Source organism: Nelumbo lutea, chromosome 7, assembly GCF_056320005.1.
Source record: "Nelumbo lutea isolate HS-2025 chromosome 7, American lotus-T2T, whole genome shotgun sequence".
Taxonomy (NCBI): domain Eukaryota; kingdom Viridiplantae; phylum Streptophyta; class Magnoliopsida; order Proteales; family Nelumbonaceae; genus Nelumbo; species Nelumbo lutea.
The window spans coordinates 21,197,150-21,220,254 of record NC_142690.1 but is presented as its reverse complement, the minus strand read 5'-3'; the positions used below and the strand labels follow the sequence as shown (position 1 = coordinate 21,220,254).

General features: G+C 38.0%; 1 protein-coding gene across 3 annotated transcripts in view; it reads right to left on the bottom strand.

Annotated features, from left to right (window-relative positions):
* Nucleotides 1–23,105, bottom strand: part of LOC148845573 (ARM repeat superfamily protein) — a 100,013-nt gene that overhangs the window by 40,781 nt on the left and 36,127 nt on the right. For all 3 annotated transcript variants that reach the window (XM_088954833.1, XM_088954832.1, XM_088954834.1), the window contains 2 exons: nucleotides 20,913–21,036; nucleotides 10,219–10,286 (listed from right to left, as the gene is read on the bottom strand). In XM_088954833.1, coding sequence (XP_088810959.1) covers nucleotides 10,219–10,286; nucleotides 20,913–21,036 — 192 coding nt within the window. The remainder of the gene's footprint in view (nucleotides 1–10,218; nucleotides 10,287–20,912; nucleotides 21,037–23,105) is intronic.

Below are 23,105 nucleotides of genomic sequence, written 5' to 3'. Positions count from 1 at the left end.
ATTCTTATAGTCATGCTTAAAGCATGCAATACAAAATATTAGAAATAGAAATTTGGACTTAAAAGAAGAATTGAAGAGGGCGTAGCCCCTATGTTTGACAAAGAAAAGAAAAAGAGCTTGAGGAGAAAACAGGAAAGCAGAGCCTTGTTTTAGACCAAAAAAAAGAAAAAGAACAAGGGGCTCAACTACTGTTTCAGACCAAGAAAAACTAGGGAAACACTAAATAAAGAAGAAAATGAAAAGAAGGGGGCAAAGCCACTGTTTTAGATCACCAGTCAAGAGGAAAAAACGATGAAGAAACACAGAGAAATGAAGAAGAAAAGGGGGCGGAACCCCTGTTCCAGATTAACATCAAGAAGGACAAAAGTGCAGGTAAAAGGGTGAAAAGTTTGAAGGAAAATAAAGAAGAAACGAAGGGTGTGGAGCCCCTGTTTGATTCCAAAAAACATATGGAGAAGACAAAAAAAAGGAAGAACCAACAAAAAGGAAGAAAAAAAAAGGCTGAAAACGAAGAGGGTAGGAGGAAGAATAGGCGGACTGAAAACTGAGAAGAAGAAGATGATTCATTTGACTACCTGGCATATTCAAAGTTGTTTAGACTTCTAGTTGGTTGTTCAGCATTGCAGCAACAGTTGGAGTTCGACTGTGTTTGAAACATACCTGACCGGACAGCTCTCCCTCTTCTATTCAGTTCTGCCATGAAAATAAAACCCTAAAAAGACAGCACTCTTCTTCTAATAAAAAGAGTGATAATGTGTGATAGGTTCTATTGTAATAAGAAAAACTAACCAATAAAAACTATTTGCAGCAAAAGAAAAGTAAAAAACAATATAAAATATTAAAGGATTAATGTATTAAGAGATGTATTAATGTGTCTTGCATCTAGTCTAGGCGTGTGCCTTGGAGTTAAGCGCCCGCCTAGTCGCCTAGGCATGCGCCTAATTGATTGGGCGTGTGCCTTATACAAACTTTGCATGGCGTCTGGGCAAGGCGAAATTTGAAAACCGCCTAGTCCCCTAGTCGTCGCCTTGACAACTATGTTATCAATATGTTCAAAGAAAAACACATTTTAAAGAAAAATAACATTGTGGGATATGCGAACGCAACAAGGCGTGGGATTATAACAAAGGAAGCCCTTGTCATCAGGACTATAGCGCACAAAAGCACACAAAGTCGCTTGACCAATTAGTTAATGTGCTCATGGGGTGGAAGATGGGCAAAACAAGCACAACCAAATACACGAAACATGGAGAAGTCTTAAGGACAATGAAAGCAAGACTGAAAAGGAGAAGAGTTGTCCAAAACTGGCAATGGAAGAAGACGTATAAGCTACAAAGTAGTGCTGGCTGCCTCAACCCAAAACCAAGAGGGTACATGTAAATCTTGCGAGAGAGTTCTAACTACACTAAAAAAGTGTTTATTCTTTCTTTCTACCACCCCATTCTATTGGGGGGTACCAAGATAGGATTTTTGGGTTTGAATACCTTGTTGTTTCAAGTAAATTTGAAAATCCTCATCAAAATACTCTCCCCCTTAACCTGAATGTAAAATGCATATGTTGGTTTTGAATTGGATAGCAACATGGGCCTAAAACATTTTTTTATTAATAAAATGAACTTTTATTAAGCTTTAAGAAAAGGCTTTACAAGCATCCCCTAGAGAGGCATGAGATGCTACCTCTTTGTAAAAACCAAAGAGAAGTTACAATTGAGCCCAAAACAATAAATCCCTACTCACCCCTTGCTTAGCCAATGCATCCACCATCCCATTTGTAGATCTCCTCACCCATTGTATCCTAAGATTCATGTTCCTAATAAGCCACTTAACCTTCTTCATTTCATTCTTGTAGCACCAGATTATAGAGTTCGGTCCTTTAAACATCCCACCACCACTTTTGAATCCCCTTCTATCACCATATTTGCTAAGTGCAACTCATTGGCAATCTGCACTCCTTGTATTGCTGCAAGCAACTTTGCTTTGAGGGAGCCACCCAAACCCACGGAGCCGGAGAACAAAGCTATAACTTTACCTTCTGAATCTCTAAAAACCCTATTGATCAAAAAAAAAAAAAAAAAAACTCTCAAAACCCCTCCTATACCAAAGGGGCCTAGACTACCTTGGCTTCTCCCATCAAAATTCAGTTTCACAAAGCCTTCCATTGGAGGTAACCAATACATCTCTACACTTTCCTTTCTTGAAGAGCTTTTGGCAATTGCTTCCTGATTCCTCGAAACATTGTCAAAGGAGAATTGGGAGAACAAATCCAAAGTCTTTATCCAATGGATCACCCTAACCATTACGCAATCCTTAACAACTTCTTTGGTTCTCTCTTTTCAAATAGCCCACACCAAGGCTACTCTAACACATCTCCATATTATTCTTCCCTTTTTTTGGGCCACATAAACATGGAATAGTCGAAAAGCATATTAATCTTTGATGGTAGGTCCACCTACACCCAAACAAAGAGAAAAACCAAAGCCTAACCTTTGCAACAAAAAGGACAAAAGATCAGTAAGTGATGATAACTCTCATTATTGGATTTACACAAGATACAACAGTTAGGAGAGAGATTAACCCATGCACTACTTTCCAACAAAAAGGCTCTTACTTTGGGTGGAAGGGGTCTACACTAAAACTCTTTACAAGGAAAGAAAGGACTTATCGAACTTATCAGGAGAGAGATTAACCCATGCACTACTTTCCTAAACAAGAGAATAAACCCTTAGGGTGGGGAGCCAAATACGCTTATCGAACTTATCAGGGTCTAAACTAACAATAATAGTTTGAAGGTAGAGAACACTTTAGATTTCTTGCGAAGAAAATAAATCCAAGTAAATCGGCTGCAATCATCAAAGTCACACAATACTTGTACCCTAATCAAGAAACAACTGGAGATGACCAAACATCACTATGTATTAATTGAAATGGAATTGTTGCATGCTCAGAATGAGAAGGAAAAAGTAAAACATGGCTCTTACACAGGCAACAAGTAATGCAAGCTTTATTAATGTCCTTAAGAGAAGCAGCAAAAGTTGGCAAGCTACCAAAAGTAAACGAGTAATCAAACAGCCAACCCACTCTAAGCCCCTTCCCCTTCACCTCCTCAATGTGTTGGGCCTACATTAAAGAACTATCAGAAGAAAACAAAACAACATCATCTTCAACAAGTTGTCCAATAGAAATAAAATCAGTAGTCAATTTGGATACAAATAAGGTCTTGGGAGACTTACCAAAAGAGGCCCATGTTATGTGTTCACCTAAGCCAATGATCCAAAAATGGTTTGCTGAAGGACAAAAGGAAGGAACTTACAAGGCAGACCGATAGCTGAAAAAGAAGAAGAGATAGTCGAGGACATAACTTGTCAAGTCTTCTCCTCTGACATACTAGCAAAAAGGTATCACTCTGCAGTATCGGCAAAGCGGTAGAAGATGAGGCATCTTAATGCTCCACAAAATCCTGATAAGCCTTATAAGACCCCTTCTTTTGATTGGACCCCCCCCCCCCTTGGAGGTCAAGTAGGGTACTATGTAATGAAATGTCCCTATTGCTAGCAATAAGTGCAGGTGTTCTTTTTTCTTGTAGTGTAAGACAACATGCCCAAATTCATTACATTCAAAACATTGTACCCAAGAAAAATCTTTCTTCCCTTTGGCTTTGTTGCATGGAAAACAATATCTATATTAGAGTCCCTCTTCCCATCAAGTGTGGTGTGAGTAATAAGCCTGGTTTCTTCTCTTAAATCTCCCCAAGAATAGTGTCTAGGTCTGGAAGAGTCTCTCTACTGAGAATATTAGACCTAACAACATCAAATTCTGGTATAAGGTGCATTAGGAAATGCATCATCTTTCCTCTATCAAAATGTTCCTTCATAAACTTCACACAACAATCTCAAGGATCCTCCCCCATGTGTATCGGCTCATACTCAGTCCAGAGGTTAACAAATCCTGCATGGTATTCCTGAATTCTCCTTTCTCCTTGATGATAAGAAAACAAGTCAAATTCAATTTGGTATTGTCTAGAGAGGTTTGATTGTTTATAAACCTTATCAAGATATCGATAGCTCTCATAAGCAGTTATGCCCTCTCATAGCAATGGCAATATCCACTTCAATTGATCCAAGGATCCATGAGGCCATTTTTTGCATTATCAAATTTCCATTGTTTCAAGGCCTTAACATCTGAATCAGCAGGTTTAGAAGTTGTTCCATCCAAATATCTCCAAAGACCCTCTGCCTCAACATGGAATTGGAAGTGCAACTTCCATAAATCATAATTGGACCCATTAAACTTGATGGGAAGGACATCTATTCTTTCTGAAGCCATTAAGTAACATGACAGCAGTGTGAAACTACAAACAAAACGTCAGGCCGGCACGGCACGGCCCACAGACAGCCCATGCTTTTGGCTGGCCGGGCTGTGCTTGCTACCTCTAGGATACTTTAGAAGTCTGGCCCGACATGGCCCCAAGCAGACCCGGGCCGTATCGTGGGTCGAGGCCAGGCTAGGCCACGAACCAAGCTAAGCCATGAGAGGTATATTATTTTAAAAATTTTGATTTGAAAAAAAATGAAAATTTTAAAATAAATTAACAAAATAGACAAAAATGAATTTTATTTTATTACAATACAATTGAAATAAAATAGCATAATAAATTTGAAAATAAAAAATTATATATATATATATATATATATATATATATATATACTATATATCTATATCGGTCGTGCCGTGCAATGCAGCCGGGCCACAGGTCGTGTCATGCCATGTCATGCCAGCCCTTGGGCCTGAAAATCCAAGCCCAACACGACCCATGTCTCCGTGCCATGCTCGGAACAACCCGCGTGCTACCGTGCCAAGTCACGAGCAGCATACCCCAATTTACAACTCTAAATGGAAGAGAGAAAGGTAAACACCTTCCAGCCAATTAAAGGAAATCTCTAGGAGAATTTCAAGAGACAATTTGAATAGTAAACAGTAAAGAAATACCAAGAAATTTCTTACTTGTCCAAAAAAGGAAACTGTAGCAACCAGCCAATCCAAGAGAGAAATCAGAACCCTTATTAAGCAGAGACCCAATCAAAACCAGGCAGCAAGTGATCAAAAGTGCTCCTCTGGGCGACACCAGATATAAAGTTTCATGCAGATCTGATACTTCTTTGAAGAGATCTAGAGTATAGAGATCAAAGCTGATGGCGTAGAACCCCAAGAACAAGACTGTCAAGGGCTGATCGAAACAGGCTAAGGTAGAGGAAATCAGAAGCAGAAGAGGATTCCCAAAATACTGATAGGAAGAATCCTAAATAACAGTAGGTTCGAATCTCATTCAAGAAGATCAGATTGCGACCTTCTCTGATACCATATCAGAGTCAGATTGAGAGACAAGAAAGAAAAAAGAGCGCAGCAAATGTTGGGTGTGCCGAAAGAGACAGACACCCAGGAAATAGAATTTATTTTATATAGTGAAAAGACATTCTGTCCCCAAAGTACAAATAGTGTACAAAAGAATAAGAAAGAAAAATCTAATGTACAAAGTATAAAGAAACAAAAATAACCCCATATCCTTCTTTGTCTCTAGAGTTAGAGAACAGAAACAATCAGATGCATGTCAAAGAGGACTAGAACCAACTCATTGCTGCTAGTCACCACCCACCACCACCAGAATTCCCATCAATTTTGAAACTCAGTTCGCCTGGTGGTGTTGCATAACTTGTATTGCATTTGGTCAACTTACAGGTATTTGTTTATTCTTTATCATTTTCAGTATATTGTATCATTATTTGATTATTTATTTTTTTCTGAAAGAAGATGAAGAACTTATTGGATAAAAAAATTCTTCATTCCCTGTGGTGGTGGGTCCAAGTGGACCAAATAATGGTACAATATGTTAGTCTTGCTTTATTAATTTGAGATAGAAAAGGCAAAAGAGGTCGTTATCAATGCTGAACAACTGAGGACCAGCATTGGTGGAAAGAGACTAACTCTGTACTTGTAAGTCTGTAAAGTTGTTGATTCTTAATAATGGGAGGGGTCTCATTCTTATCAAATTTCAACACTTAATAATAGGCACAACCGAACGGAAAACCAAACCAAACCGAACTCTATTTGGTTTGGTTTGGTTAGGTTGTGAAATGCAGTTTGGTTTGGTTTGGTTTATTATATTGGTTAAACCAAAACGTCAGTTAGGTTCTCGGTTCTAACTGGACCGAACAGAACCAGCCAAATGTACACCCCTAAGGAGGGGTGATAAAGATTCACCCGAAAAGAAAAAGAAATACACCAAAATAATATTACATCATCCCCCTCCCAATTCCAAATCAAAAACTGACCATACCCCAGAACTGAATGACCCTTTACATACATCTGCACATTCTTGAAGAATCAAAACCCATTCCAAGGTTTTTTTCCCAAGAATTGAAACAAGACAGTGAGGCCTTGAACTGATCTTCAAAAACTCTTCCATTTCTTTCCTTCCACAGCTCTGAATTAACTGCAAAATGGCACACAACTCCAAACTGTTTTAGCTTTCCTGCTTCCAATTAAGGCTGGCCAAAGTGCAAAGATTTCTTTTGGCAATCTTGGAGACCATATCTCTATTCTAAACACAAAGAAGAAATACACTCAAATGGTCTTCACAGAAAGTTGAAATGCATTTTCATCCTCTGCAAGGCAAAGATATCATCTTCCCACCCACCAACTGAATGCCCCTACTTTTGATGTGATCCTGAGTGAATATGCTGTCCAAAGAAACCAACCAAGCAAAAGCCTCCACCCTAGGTTGAATAGGGTTGCTCCAGTCTCCAGACATCTTTGATATCTTCCCTTTCAACCTGATTCCTTGCTAATGCTTTGTAGAATGATTTTACAGAAAATATCCCTTTGTTACTTTCTCTCCAGCGTGTCAAATTAGCCTTCCCAAGTTCAATTCTGGTACCTCTAATTTAGCTAGCAAGCTAACACATTTGACATTCCTTCACTTCCCAATCAAGAAGTGGTCTTCTAAATTTTGAACACCACACGACTAATCCCTGGGCAACTTCATAGCATTGTGAGATTTAAATATTTTTACTGCTCAGTCTGTATAATCTTAGGCATAGGTCACATAGCTTTCCCTTCCACAATCAACCATCCTTCCAAAACTTAATGCCTGTTCCATCTCTAATATTAAAGGAAACACAGTTCAAGAAAGCCAAGTGGAAATCCATAATTCCTTTCCACACGCATACACCATATGAAGACTTCACCTCCCTTCTGTCCCACCCAAAATTCACCACCCTATACTTGCATGCGGTGATTTAAAAGGTATGGGAGGCGTTTGGATGTATTCCAGTGGCACTGATGCCTCTGAGGCGTACACCTTATGTCCATGAGGCACACAAGTCATACGCCTTTTGCATGAGACATGCTAGAGGTGTACACCTCATGCAAACCTCATACAGAAAAAGGCAGAATGTAAAGGAAAGGGAAGAGAGAAAGAAAGAAAGAAAGATAAGAAAAAAAAAAAAAGAGAAGAAAGAAAAGGAAAGGAAAGAGAAGGAAGGAAAGAGAAAGAGAAAATAGAACAAAAAAAAGAAACAAAAAAGATGAGATCTTCCTTCCTCTTCTTCCTCCTCATCCCTCCTCTTAAGGAGGTTTATGCCCGGGAGGCTTATGCCTCTTACATTTTGAAGAATCTGAACTACACCCATGCCTCTAGGCAGTGAAACACCTCGTCTCACGCTTCCACATTTTAAAACATTGCCTGCATACAACCACACTCCTCTAAACAAAATCCCTTTCATGCCCAAACCTCCACAACCACTTCCTCAATAATGCTTTATCAAAAAGTCTTTAACTTTCTACTTGGTTATCATTCAAGATTTATTTGAACCTTAACGAGTTTATTTCTAACATGTAGGTCAAAGAGCTGTTGTATGCCACCCACTCAACTTCTAAGTTGAACTTGATCATATTATCTTGTACTGCTGATGTACAAGTGGTAAACTCTATTCTGTTAGGGAAAATTAGGTTGAAATCAATTAATATATTCTTGTAGCATAGTTGACTAAAAACAGAAACAATCTAACCATTTAATGACTAATGACTTGATTCAGCCAATGCCCAAAGTATCTATAAGCTCAATACACAAAAATTGCATATTGGGCGTTTCAAGTGGGCAAAATACTCAGATTAAAAATTAATTATTTTTTGTTTAGAAGTTGGGAAGGAGTAGCAAATTCAGCTCCTTACAAGGTTGATTTATTAAACTTAGTTTTGATGGGAGCAGTGTGGGTAACCCAGGCCCCTCAGGCATTTTCAGAAATGAAGAGGACCAATTGATTCAGGTGATTCCTTAAGCGTTGAGATTTTGACTGTTTTGGAACATGTACAAAAGGCAGGGAATATGAATATTAGCAAATTGATTATTTAAGGTGATTCCAAACTAACGGTTGGCTCAGCGTTTTAAAAGTGCAAGGCACAAAACAAGTGCAAGGGGCAATTTGCACCCGAGGCACAAGGCGAAGTGCACACCTTTCCAGAGCAAGGCGTGAAAATACAAAAAATGCCAAACTTTTTCAAAAATGCAAAAAATTAAAAAAATAGTAAACATAATATTAAATAAAAATGTAAACTTATATTTTAAAACAAATGTTTTTAAAAACCTATTATCTAAAATTAAATACATAGACATAACATGTAAAACATATTCAAATGAAACTTTAAAAATAAAATTAAACATACAAATCATATTTAAGCATGTAAAACCCTCAATCTCTTTTATAATTTACAAAAAAGTCCTATTGGCCTACATATCCAAGAAACCCTACAAACTACCTTTGTAAGCCCCTCAAGGCAAGCCCAAACAAGTCCATGTTAGGGTTTCCCAGGCGTATTAAACCCTAACATGGACTTGTTTGCACTTACCGCAAGGGGCTTAGCCCCTAACATGGACTTGTTTGCACTTGCCGCAAGGGGCTTAGCCGGGGGTCTGGGCACAGAGCAACTGGCCCAGATGCTAGGTTCAGAAAAGAACAAAAAGCACAAAAGATTAAAAAAGAAAGACAAACGCCTGGGCTGAAGTGCAAGGCACACTAGGCGTACGCCTTTTAAAGTGCTGCACCTGAGTCCTATGCATCACCTGTGCACCTAGGTGCACTTTAGGTCTCTTTTAATCACTGGGTGGGCTGGTTGCAGGTGGAAAATAGTTTCTGGAGATACCGCAATGAAAGAAAGAAGTTCAAGAAATTAATGCAGGGTGTCAAAGTAAGGCCGCATTGGATTAAAAGATGTGCTAATTCCTTTGCTGATGTTCTAGCAAAATAAGGAGCAGGGGATAATCTTTTTTGGGCTCAGCTGTAATATGTAAGAATTGTTGGGAGGGAGAGGGGGGGAAGTTGAGAGAGCTTACCCCCTCCTAATTCTGTTCATTTGTACTCTTCATTAATTCTTATTAAAATTCACAGTTATTGATAAAAAAATTATGTTTCGAAAATTGGGTCAGGACATCTTTACAAGGGGTATTAACCTTTAAAAGAGACCAGGTGTTAGCGTTTTGGGGACTCCACAATGCAACTCATTATGCTCTACATTTTACGATACAATTACAATTTTTCAGATCTTTCTTGGAGGTTTATGGATGCTCAAAGAACAATTGTAAAAGAAAATTATGACACCAATATGAAAATGATGGAAATCTGTGATAAACATTAAAAAGAAAAATAGAATAAACATCAATACACACAAAGTACTTATTATACAGCCAAAATGTTTAAAATAAGAAACATTGAAATATAGGCAGTGGTGTATGATGATGCACATGTCTGCTATTCTTGACATCCAACTGTAATGCATCCACAAGTAAATACAGCAAACATTTCCTGTCATTTGACGATTTCTAAAATCTTTATATTAGTCTATTAGATTTCCTAAGTTTTAGAGAGCATGTATCCTTTTATTATTTTTGAAACAAAGACCATTCTTTCCCTAGTTTGTATTTAATTTTAAAAAATAGAAAAAATCATGTATTTTTTAGGCTATCACTATTCCAGTGGAATCAATCTGGTGTCAGTGAAATTTTAAAACCATGCTTCTTAATAAATCATACCATAAAAACAGAAAATCTGGCAGTTAAACCATTCATGCAAGATTCTCAAATTAACTTTAATACCAGACTAATTTTAAAATTCACAGGATGAAAGTATAAAACCATGAATTGGTGTAAACAATAAAAAACCACATTACCTGATAATTGACTTTGAAGCGTCCAAGAAGACGACAATATTCATGGTAGTTATCATGATCAGCAAGACCTAATTCCCACCCAAATACATAATAACCACACAGAGGTACTTCAAACATAGAAAAGAAAAAAAGGACAAATAGATAAAGTAAAGTACTCAAAGAAACAGCAGAAAATTGTATACAACATATAATATTTTCAGTTTGAAAAACATGCAATAATATTGCATGAGAACAATCAAATAAAGTGTGTTATCAAATAGAGTAAGATTTCTGAGAGGATAAATATTTTTGCACTGTTCTAAATTAAATTTCAGAACTACATTTATGCTTTAACATGACCACAATGAAGGATTAAAAATTCTGAGAGGAACATATTTTTTGAACAGTTCCAAATGAAATTTCAGAACTAGATGTACATTGCTACACAACTATAATCAAGGATTAGAAATATTGCTACAAGTATGCTTTTTTTTCTTTTTTTTTTTTTATTTTCTTTTGAAGAGCTACACAACGGAGGGTAGCCCATCCCCCAACCCAGGTGCAGGCAGGATTTGGTCCCAAGTCTCCACTACGACCAGCAGGAGACCTTACCAACCCACTGGTTGGCACCTTACTATGTTTTTTTTTTTTTCCTTATTGATAACTACAACAGCATCATACTAGCAATATAATGAAACTAAAAATATCTACAATGTATACTATCATGTCATTTTTAAGATGCATACATTGATAAGCATGGATATGCAAGAAAACTAGAAATGCCAAGGAAAGTACGCTGCACGCACATGCAAACAGACCAAACAGAATACTAGTTTAAATATTTAAATTACAAGAAAAGAAGGTATAAGAGATGTAAAAGGAGAAGAAATGAAAGCAGAATTCTTATAGCAAGAGGCACAATGCTTTTACTAAACAAGTGAACAGTCATAATTGTTGAGATATTGGGCCAAGAGGAACATTAGTATTTATTTCTTGTTGTAGACTTTTGTTGTAAAGGGCCTAAAGCCGTTGATTATTTATTCTTTCTGCCATCATTATTTTATGATGGGTCGAATATATCATAGATAAGGGATGGGGCAGAGCTACCATTATTGCTTCACAAATTATTGCTGTTTATTGACAATTTTCCAGATATACATGGATTTGTCTGATGCTTTCTCATGATGAAGTTCCAAAGTTGATCAGACATTTTCATAAACTTGTACTTACTCAGTTTAATACCCACAGTAAAATATCCAGGTCTAATAGTGGCAAGGAGTATTTTGAGCAGGGCCTCTCTACCCATCTTAAAAACTTTGGGGTTATTCATCAGACTTCTTGTTTCTACACCTCAACAAAATGGGGTGGCTATGAGAATGTTGCTCTCAAGGATTTTTTCCCCTCTTTCTATTCCATCTCTTCTTTTTCAAAGAAAAGCAGCCAATGTGAAGTTTGTTTCATCGTTTTCTCTTTCTACTGGTTCTTGGGATTAGGGTTTTAGAAGGGGGTTAAGAGAGCAAGAATTTGATTCCATATCAAATTTATTGCAAGTGCTTGATAAAGCTTTGGTTGGACCCCTCCAGTTCAAACAAACATATTTGGTCTCCTCATCCCCATGGATCTTTCATGTGTGCTTCTATCTTCCCCCTAAAGTTAGTGCATTTTGTTGGGAAGTGTTTTATGGGAAGATCAATACTCTTGATTCCCTTAGAGACCCTTCTTTGATTGACTTGAAACCAGTCTATTCTCTGTAAAGTTGTTTTACAGGGAAAGTTGTTATCACTTATTAATCTCCTGTTCATTTTAGTGTTTTAAAAGCGCAAGGCGCAAGGCGCAAGGCGAGGCGCACGCCTTTTGGAGGCAAGGCTCACAATTTAAAAAAAAAAAATGCTAAAAATTCAAAAAAAAATCAAAAAAAAATGCAAAAAAAATCAAAAAAATCAAAAAACCTATTATCTAAAATTAAAATACATAAATTGTGTGCAGTTAGGGAAGCTAGGAAACTGGAAAAGTTGATGAGAGATTTCTTATGGGAGCCGGGACAAGAAAAAAAGGATCACTTGGCTAATTGGGAAATTGTGTGCAGAAGTAAAGAAGAGGGGGGTTTGGGACTTGGGAGGGTAACTAGAAAAAATCAAACCCTGTTAGGGAAATGGTTATGGCGATGGCCATTGGAAAGAGAGAGATTATGGCATGAGGTGGTGGGAAGCATTCATGGGAGGTCAAAGAATGGATGGGATGCTGGTGTATCGAGGTAAGCTTACCTAGCAGCACCTTGGAAGGCTATTCACAACACCCTTCCTCAATTCCTCAATTTTATCAGGTATGAAGTTTGTTCTGGCAACTCTTTCCTTTTTTGGGAGGATATTTGGGTAGAAGACGCACCGTTAAAGGATTTGTTCCCTTCGCTTTTTTTAATTTCTTTGTACAAAAAAATAGGTGGTCTCAAAATTTGTCTCACCTTTGGTAACACCCTTAGATCCTACTTGGGATTTTGGGTTTCGTAGAGGTCTTAGGGATGTTGAAATTGATTCTCTTTCTGCTTTGCTTGGTTGTCTTAATCAGGTTTGTTTGGATCCCTCCAAGCCAGATAAGAGGGTTTGGACTCCTAGACCCAATGGAACCTTCACTTGTGCTTCTTTCTTCAAGCCCATCTCTCAACTTTTTACTCACCAACCCTTTCCGTCAAAAGAAATTTGGTGTAGGCCAGTTCCCCCAAAAATTATGGCATTTTGTTGGGAAGAATTCCATGGGAAAGTTAACACTTTAGATAACCTACAAAAGAGAAGACCTTTCCTCTGTATTTCTCCTAATTGGTGTATCCTCTGTAGAGCTCACGGTGAGGATTGTTACCATTTATTAATACCTTGTCCCTTTTCTGCAAACCTTTGGGCTTGGCTACTTTCGTTGTTTGGGGGGTAGTTGGAGTCTACCAGCAGAAGTTCACATGCTCTTCAACCATTCTACCTTTTATTGGCCTACAAAAATAGGGAGAATTATGTGGAGATGTGCTCGTGCTGCTTTGATTTGAACTCTTTGGGAAGAAAGAAATCTTAGAATCTTTCAAGAAAAGGAAAGGAGCAGCCAGGATTTGAAAGACTGTGTGTTAAATAGGGGAATACATTGGCTGAAGACCTTGGAAATCTTTCATCAGTTCTCCTTTAATGACCTCTGGAGAAATTGGTCGGCAGTAGCGAGGTGTTCATCTCTAAAGGACAAATCAATTACAAGCTGGTCTCCTCCATCCGAAGGCTCACTAAAGTTGAACTTTGATGGAAGTAGCATGGGTAATCCAGGTTTATCCGAAATGGAGGGTGCTTTGAGAAATGCGAAGGGAGAGATTTTGTTGCTTTACTCAGGTCCCTTGGGACTTGGGAACTCCATCAGGGCAGAACTCTTAGCTGCTATACAAGGGGTGCAATTTGCAAACCAGCTGAGGGTACAACAACTAATAATTGAGGGGGGCTCCAAAGTGGTGGTGGGTTGGTTGAAAAATTCTGAAGAGGCTATGTGGCGATACAAGAATGAAATGAAGAAATTTAGTTGGTTGACAAGGAATATGTTGGTCACTATACAGTGGGTGGGGAGATCAGCAAATACTTTGCCAGATATGTTAGCTAAGCAAGGGGTAAATAGGGAAGAATTATTTTGGGCTCAGTTGTGATTCTTGTTTTTCTTTCCTAGTTTACTTGTAAGTTTCAAGGAGGGGCTGTAGCTCGTGCCTCTCGCTGGGATGATGTATGAACTCACTCTAAATTTGTTTCTAAATCAATAAATTTATTATTATTCATCAAAAAATAAATAAAATACATAAATATAATATGTAAAGCATATTCAAATGAGAATTTAAAAATAAAATCAAACATATAAAACATTTTCAAGCATATAAAACCCACAATCTCTTTTTTTTCTCAATTGCATCAAGTAGCTAATGTGACATATTACATTCCTAATTCTACGAGCCGCCTTTGTGCCACGCCCCTCGAGGCAAAACCAAACAAATCCATGTTAGGGCAAATTTTCAAAAGGCTCACGCCTAGGCTAAGGCGCAAGGCACACCAGGCACACACCTAGGCGCGCCTGAGGCACGCCTTTTAAATCATTGGTTCATTTGGTGAAGGTATTTGGGAAAGATTCTTTTCTTTATTTGGGTACAGTTGGACCTTACCACTAGAGTTACATGGACTCTTTGACACATCCACTTTTAGATGGCCAAAGAGAAGAGACAAAGTTCTCTAGAGGTGTACAAGGGCAGCTATGATTTAGACTTTATCGGAATAAGGAAATTCTAAAATATTTCAAAAGAAAGAAAGAAAGAAGCATGGAAGTGGTGATAGAGAGCATAGCCTTGAGGGTGATACATTGGATTAAAACCTTGGACATCTTTTCATAGTTCTCTGATGATATTTAGAGGAACATGGGTACAGTGGTAAAAGTTCATCAAGGAAGGACAAGCCTATTTTGTCATGGACCACCCCAGGGCAACCCAGGGCCTTTAGGGATAGGATGTTGCTACAAAAATAAAGAAGGATGGGGTTATTGCATTGTTCTTAGGTCCAATTGGTGTAGGAGATTCCAATGTTTTAAAAAAGGGCCATTTTGCACAAGGCAAGGCACATGCATTTTTTAAGCAAGGCGCAAAAATGCAAAAAAAAAATCATAAAATTCAAAAAAAAAAACAACCAAAATTTAAAAAATATACCAAAATATTAATAATATTAAATACAAATTAAAAAATTTTAAATTTAAAACTAAATGATTTAAAAAGCCTATTATCTCAAATTAAAATATATAAACATAACATTCTTATTCATAAAAAAAAAAACATTATGCATTCTTGATTCTATTAACTACCATTAAGCCCCTCGAGGGAAGCCCAAACAAGTCCATATCAGGGTCTTAAATTTTTAATCCCTATAAAAAGGTTTTAGAATTTTATGCGTCTTTTAAAAATATCTTTTATTAGGATGAATGAATGAACAACATTAACAATCATGGGACTATTGGAACTCCAGTGAGCGAGCGAAGTAAGTGACGCACCAAAAAACAAAAAAAAAAAACATAGATTTTCAAAAGGCACATGCCAGTGATGAAGTGCAAGGCACACCGGAACCGTGCCTTTTGAAAGTGCCTGCACCTAAGACCTAGGAGAGGCGCATACCCTAAAATGTGACCCACCTATGTGCCAAGGCATGCCTTTTAAACCACTAGGAGATTCAACTAGAGTTGAGCTTCTTGCTACTCTAAAAAGTTTATAGATAACAAGACAGTTGAGCTTTGATAAACTGATTATTGAAGAGAACTCCAAGTTGGTGATATGATGGTTGAAGAACTCGAAAGCACTATTATGGACTTATGGGGATGAGATGAAGGGATTCAAATGGCTCAACGACAACTTGACACTAAAAATCCAATGGGAAAGAAGATCAACTAATGGAATGGCAGAGACCTTAGCCAAACAGAGGTTTACTAGGGATTAGTTGTTGCTAAGCCATTTGAATCCAAGTGAACCTCGCAACTCTCTTTGAGCTTTGTACTTCTTTTTAATAAAATTTCCTTATTACTTATCAAAAAAAAAACAAGGTGGCTAAAAACAAAAATCGAAATATTGTTGAAATTGCTAGTAGTATTTTTCTCCTTTCATGTTCCAACGAAGTATTGGGGAGACGTTGTTCCTATTGTGACCTATTTGATTAACCACTTCCCTTCAAGGGTTTTGGGGTTAAAATCTCCTTTTTCCTAATGATGATTTGTTCTTTGTTCCCCTCAAAGTTTTTTGTTGCACTTGCTATGTCCACATTCCTAGCTCTTACGACATAAGTTTGAACCTAAGGCTAGGAAATGTATCTTTCTTGGGCATGCCCCCACACAAAAGGGCTATTGCTGTTATGGTCCTATTAGTGACACCCATTTTTTCCATAGATGTCACTTTTGCAAAGTTTGTTCCTTTCTGTCATGTTCCTTCGAAAGGGAAGAATCCTATCTTATTTGATATCCCTCTTCCATCTCTTGTCTCTTCTTCCTCTGTTCCTTGTGATATTTCTACTAAATCACCTCATTCTCCTATCACTCAAGTTTCTTCTTCTCCTCCTATAACACTACCATCTTCACCCCCTATCACCTAACGGATGCAAGTATATTCTTCAGCACAAACATGGGCAATTTGTTCCCCCTACATCACAAGAGCCGCCTCCACTTCCAATTACAATAGAGGTAACAAATTTAGCATCTTTTTCCTTGCCCTCCCCTACTTTTCCAAACCATGACCTTCCCATCTCTATAAGGAAAAGTAGATATAAACATATTGTATTTCTAGGCACCTTTATTATAACTTATTATTCCTTTCTGGCCTCTATTTCTTTTCAACCTATTCCAAAAATGTGTAAGCAATATCTAAACTTGAATAGAGGGAAGCTATGAGAGATAAGATGGAAGCGCTACATAAGAATAATACGTAGGAGATTGTTAATTTGCTTAAAGAGAAGGAGTCAAGATTGTAAGTGGATATATACTATCAAATACCATGTTGATGGATCCATTGAAAGGTACAAGGCATGGCTAATAGCTAAAGAATATACACAGGAGTGGGATTAACTATTTAGAGACTTTCACTCCAACAGCCAAGAAGAATTATTTTCATGTTCTATTGTCCTTGGCAGCATCCTTTTCATAGTATCTACATCAATTGATGAGAAAAATATCTTCGGAATCAAGATCTTCATGAAGAAGTATATATATCTCTTCTTTCCGATATGTAGGGAAAGTCTGCAAACTAAGGAAATCTCTTTATGGGCTCAAGTAGTCTCCACATGCTTGGTTTGAGAGATTCCACAATGCTCTAGTTGGAGTTGGCTGTGTGACAACAAGAAGGTTTGAACTAGAGAAAAGACACAATTTCAAGGGTGTCAATGGAATAGCCGACTCCCACCCCAAAAATTTCTGTTAAATAAAAAGATATATACAATTACAAGAACCCAAAAAATAAGCATGCTTGGTTTGAGAGATTCCACAATGCTCTTGTTGGAGTTGGTTGTGTGACAACAAGAAGGTTTGAACTAGAGAAAAGACAAACAATTTCAAGGGTGTCAATGGAATAGCCGACTCCCACCCCAAAAATTTCTGTTAAACAAAAAGATGTACACAATTACAATAGGGACTATATAATAAAACTATACATCCAAGTCTTAGAATCTCCACCCTCCCCCTCAAACTAATGCCTAGACATAAGCATTGATTTGCCCACAAGATAGAGATGTTGAGCCCTAGCCATGGCCTTGGTGAAGATATCAGCAATCTGCACGTTCAAGGCAACTGTGATGGGGGATACTTATTTTGATCATTTCTTTCTGTTAGATTTGCTATCCAATTCCCAGTACTCATTTTACAATTAGAAGGAGCCAGATAATATGGCATTCTTTCCTTTTTTTTCATGTTTATATTGTTTAGACAAATTGTAGAGAACACTGATGTGGGCCCCACTGCAGTGGTCCCCATTGTGTTCGTAGGACAGCAGTATTTGTTTCAGTTATAGTAGTGTCAGTTTGAGTCAGTTTGCTAATTCAGTTGTTATTTATTTCAGTTTTATTTACTATTTTATTATGTAAGTACCAAGGGCAGATGTGTCATTTCATCATGTACTAAACATAAACCTATAAATATTAAGAGAGTGGCGGCGACAGATCTGTTAGAATCTGTCCCTCCTTTCAGTTGTGTTCTCTTGCTTCTCTTCTATTCTCTCCTTTTCTCTCATCTTCTCTTCTGTTTTACAAACCTAAAACCTTTTAGGATTCAAGACTGATTATAGGGACAAGAGAGCCATCAGCTATAGATACTTTATCCCTACCAGAAGATAAGTGATAAGTAGTAAACAGAGAGGGCAAGCTGGTCATATGGTCAGATGCACCTGAATCTATTACCCAACACGGTTCAGTAGTACCTGGAGCGGAGGCATGGTAGGCTGAGGCTCGAGTACCTGAGTGTGCAAAGGCCGATGTAGCTGGAGCTGATGATGACTGCGGTAACTGAGCTGAACTGCCAACTTCCTTCTCCAATTGTATTAGAGCTGCCCAAACTGCAGCTAAGGTCTCTAATGGTGTGCCTCTCGTGCCAGATGAGGATGCTGAATCAGTAGTCGTAGCCACATGAGCATTACTCCTTTTATTTCTCAACTTTGCCGGGACCAAATGTGGATGCAGCTTCCAACATGTTTCTTTTGTGTGTTTAGGTTTCTTGCAATGCTCACACACCACATCCCTTTTATCTTCCTTCTTTCTGCCCCTCTCTGAATCACCCTCTGTTTTGGGTTTGACAGCTACCAAGGCAGGTGTAAGCGGCTGAGGTTGCATCATGACTTTCCTCCTGGTCTCTTCACTATGCACTAAGGAGTATACCTGAGAGAGGGTCACACTATCTCTGGTCAGGATCTGTTGCCTCACAATATCATATTCTGAATTCAGTCCTGCCAGAAACTCAAACACTCTGTTTGTCTCAATGTGCTTTCTATGTATCTGAGCATCTTTGGGACTCTCCCACTCAAGAATCTCTAAGTGATCAATCTCATGCCACAGGGACTGCAAGTTAGAGAAATAGACCGACACCGGTTTCTCTCCTTGTTTAAGGGCATTCACCTCACATTTCAACTCATATGCTCTGGCAACATTAAGGGGTTGGGAGTAAGTCTCTTTCATCACATTCCATATCTCCTTGGCTGTCTTTGCCCATAAGTAATTTCGGCTGATATGGGGCTGCATTGAATTACAGAGCCATGTCATAACCAAGTAGTTTTCTTGGACCCACTTGGTATACGTAGGGTCTCCCTTGGAAGGTTCTGCTACATCTCCCAAGAGATACCCTACTTTGCCCCTTCCCCCAATAGCCATCATGGCTGATTGGGCCCATTCCAAGTAGTTTGATCCATCAAACTTTACGGTTGTAATCTGAAAACCTGTCTCAGAACCACCACCATAACTGTTGTTCCCAAAACTGCCTTCTGCCTGATTCTTAAGCTCCATTTCAGTCAAGAACCAGAAGTATCAAAGATTATGGTTACTACAGTCAAAACCAGCACTAGAAATCCCAACAACAGTCACAAAATCAGTAGAGAACCAATCTGTACTCACGATAGATGTGCATGAAATATATATAAGACTGATCTGAAATCAATAACCACACACAACAGCAACAGTCCGAACTGTTTTCACCCCTTCAAAAGTGTTTGAAACCCCAAAAAAAGACCGAAACACAGTTTGAAGGGCAATCTAATATGCTGAAGCAAATTCGAGGTTTTAATCAGTCCTAAGAGCCTTACGGATAAGGTTTGTATTAGGGTTAATATGAAACCCTAAAACTGATCAATGTTGAGGAGAATTCTGGGGTTTGCCGCAGGAATAAGATCACAAGTTTCGGCCTAATACTAGGGTTTGCCGTAGGGATAGGACAAAACCCTAGAGAAACCCTAGAGAATAGAGAGATAAAACCCTAGAGTAGTTCGGCCACCCTTACTGGATAGGTCCAACCTATCTTTTCTGATGTTACTTCTCTCAGAAAGTAAAAAACTTACAGTAGAATGCAGTTCGCTGCCTACCAAGGCTACCCGAACCCTAGCCTTCTCTGATTCTTCCTGATCACCAACTTGCTCCAACTGTGATACTTCTTCAAACAGCTGCTAATCCTCTGGAGATCTCCAAGAACCAGTCAACGAACTCTGCTTTCTCAGTCTTCCAGCCTTAGATGGTTCTCATGTGGTCGGCTGGACTAGGCTCACATGAGAGAACTTAGCTCTGATACCAACTAGAAGTTCAGGACTGTTATCAGTCTTGAACCCTAATGAATCTCAGGATCGAAGATAAGCAGAAAGAAAGAGGAGAGAAGAGAAAGAGGGAGAAGAAGCAGTAGAACACAAGGGTTGAAAGGAGGAGCATAAGCTTCATGTTCTGCCGCCGCCACTTTAATTAATATTTATAGGTTATGCTCATTACATGGAAAGGACAGATCTGCCCTTAGTCTTTACATAACAAATAGAGTAAAACAAAGACTGAAATAAATAACAACTGAAACAACTAAATGACCAATAGCTAACCCTAGGCAGACTAGAATATCTTCTACCCTACGAACACAGTGGGACCGTAGTTGTGGGGCCCACTTCAGTGTTCTCTAAAGTTATCAACAAAAAAAAAAAAACTACTAGAGTGCAGAATTGGAAAATGTTGGTTCATTAAACAAGAGAAAGTGTTAGTTCCACTCCTCATAAATAAGCATATAATGGAGAGGCTAAAGAACACATGCTTCATGCAAAAAGAAATTTCTTACTTGAGAGATATCAAACAGTTACTATAAGAGAAATATTAGTTAAACTGGAAATTTTCCCAAAAACTGTTCAGGCTATAATCCATACTATACAAAGATCACCGACGTAATATATGACAAACCAATATGTAGGGATCCACTGGCATACAATCAAGACATAAAGTAACAGTAACTCTTAATAATTTTTTTTCATAAAAGAACAAAAGAAAGCAATACAATGAATAAGATCAAGCAAGCATTTGAAATATATATAAATAAATATATATATATAACATCTTAAAGAATGATATTTCTGCAATTCCAAAAACAAGGAACAACAGATAAAAAAAAAGTCAACAGAAAAACCAGATAAAGAAATAATTTAGAAAAGGAAAATAAAGACAACCACTCGTACATAAAAAGAACAGCACCTTGGCCAGTTTGTAAAATTTCTTTAGTTCCTGTCATTAAATGGGCCAGAAATTTGGAACGCTCAGCATCATTTGTGAACAAAGAACGCCTTACAGAAGCAAGTCTCACTAAGCACTCCAAAGCCTGAAATAGGAACAAAGCAGACCAAATGAAAAGAGATTCAGAAGCTTTTTTTTTCGATAAATACAAAGAATCAGAAATATACATGTATTCAGGAATGACAAGTGTACAGTAAAGACTCTAACAGTAATTCTGGTTAACAGGAAATTTGTTTTGATCAACAACAATTGAAGTATTGTATTTAAATAAAGTATCAGCAAGAAAAATAGTACAAAACCCACAAATCAATAAAGAAAGAGAGAACAGATCAAATACAAGCAAAGCAACAAACAAAAGACAATAAAAAACAACTAGAACGAACAACTTCTACTGCAGCTCTAAAGTTCTCCAAAAATCAGCTTCATACTCTCTCTTTTGATTCCTTGATAATCCGGAAGCAGAAACACCCAATCAAGAAGCTTTCCCCAATAATAGCACACATCTCCTTTGACTTTCATTTTCCATCAAATCTCTTTCTATTCCTCTCTTCATACTTCCCAGCCAACAGCAAATGGTATACACCTCCACAAAATCTTTACTTTCTTGCTGCCCCTGATAGATGGCCATTGATCAAAAATGTCTTTAGGCATATGAGGTGACCAAGCCTCTTAAATTGAACAACTGAAAGAAGAAACTTCACATAAAACTTGTGAAATCACATTCAACCAATTAGTGCAAAACACTTTCACCATCTGGTTTGCATAAAACATCTGTTTGCTAAACAGTAACCTGTTCTCTTCAGCTGCTCCCGGGTTTACAATGCTGTCCAAGAGACAAAAGGCATCAAGAAAAACTGAAACATCATTATTCCATTCCACACACCCACTCCATTGGAAGGAGAAACCCTCATTGAATCCCACCTGAAATCAACCACCCCATACTTACAGACAATGGCTCTCCTCCACAAAGCAGCCTCCTCACCAAATCACCAAACCCATTCCTCATTTACTAATCTCCTGTCCTTTTCTGCTTAATGTTTGGGAGCATTTTTGTTCTCTCTTAAGGCAGCAGTGGTGTAGAGCATATGGGAGGAAAGAAATGGGAGAATCTTCAATGAGAAAAGCAGGTCCACGGAAAAGAAAATTGATACCATAAAAATTAAAGTGGCACATGGCTAAAGACTGGAAATTTTTTCAAATTTTCTTGGTGAATGATATATTAAGATCTTGGGCTAAAGTCGCAGTCTTCTAAAGAAAAGACAGGGTGACCATGGAATGGGAACCTCTAGCAAATAATAAAATAAAACTGAACTTTGATGGGAGTGGTATGGACAATCAGGAGCTGGCAGGCATGGGGTGTGTTCAGAGATTCAGCAAGCAAGGTGGTGGTTTTGCACTCAGGACCTATTGTGGCCGGAGATTCATTGAAAGTTAAACTGATGATCTTGCTGCAAGGACTTAGACTTGCAAAGCAATCTGGCTTTCCACAATTGGAAGTTGAGGAGCATACAAAACTGGTCATCTCTGGGACAAGAAGCAGCTCTCAAGTAGCTTGGATCTATAGGCATGCCTTCAAGGAGATGGAAAGCCTATCAAGGGAGTTAAACATCACAATTAACTGGGTGAGAAGGATTGCAAATTGGATGGCAGACACTCTAGCTAAACAGGGGGTTAATAGGCATCAATTATTTTGGGCAATAATGTGATCCGTATTGTACTTCAGGGTTGTTGGAATTTTCCAACTTGTTTGTATCTTACTTTTTCTTTTGTAGTAAATAAAAAGGAAATTTTATTAATAGAAGAAAGAAGTACATCTCATAGCGATGAGATATCACTAAGAAACAAAGATACAAACCAAAATGGAGCAAAAACAAAAGATACTCTGAGAAAAAAAGGCAGAAAAAACACAAACCAAACAAAGGAAAACAATTAGGCCGACTACAAAGTGCTCCAAAATCCAGAACCAAGGTCTTCCTTTGTGATTCTTTCGAACTCTGGGAGAATGAGAATCCAGTCCATAATTCTTTTGCCGCATTGAAGTGTGATAATGCTCCCTTGATTGAGCCTTCTCATCAAATATTCTTCTATTTCTTTCTTTCCATGGTTCCCAGCAAACTACAAAAGGAATGCAGTTTCAGGCGATCTTTGCCTTGA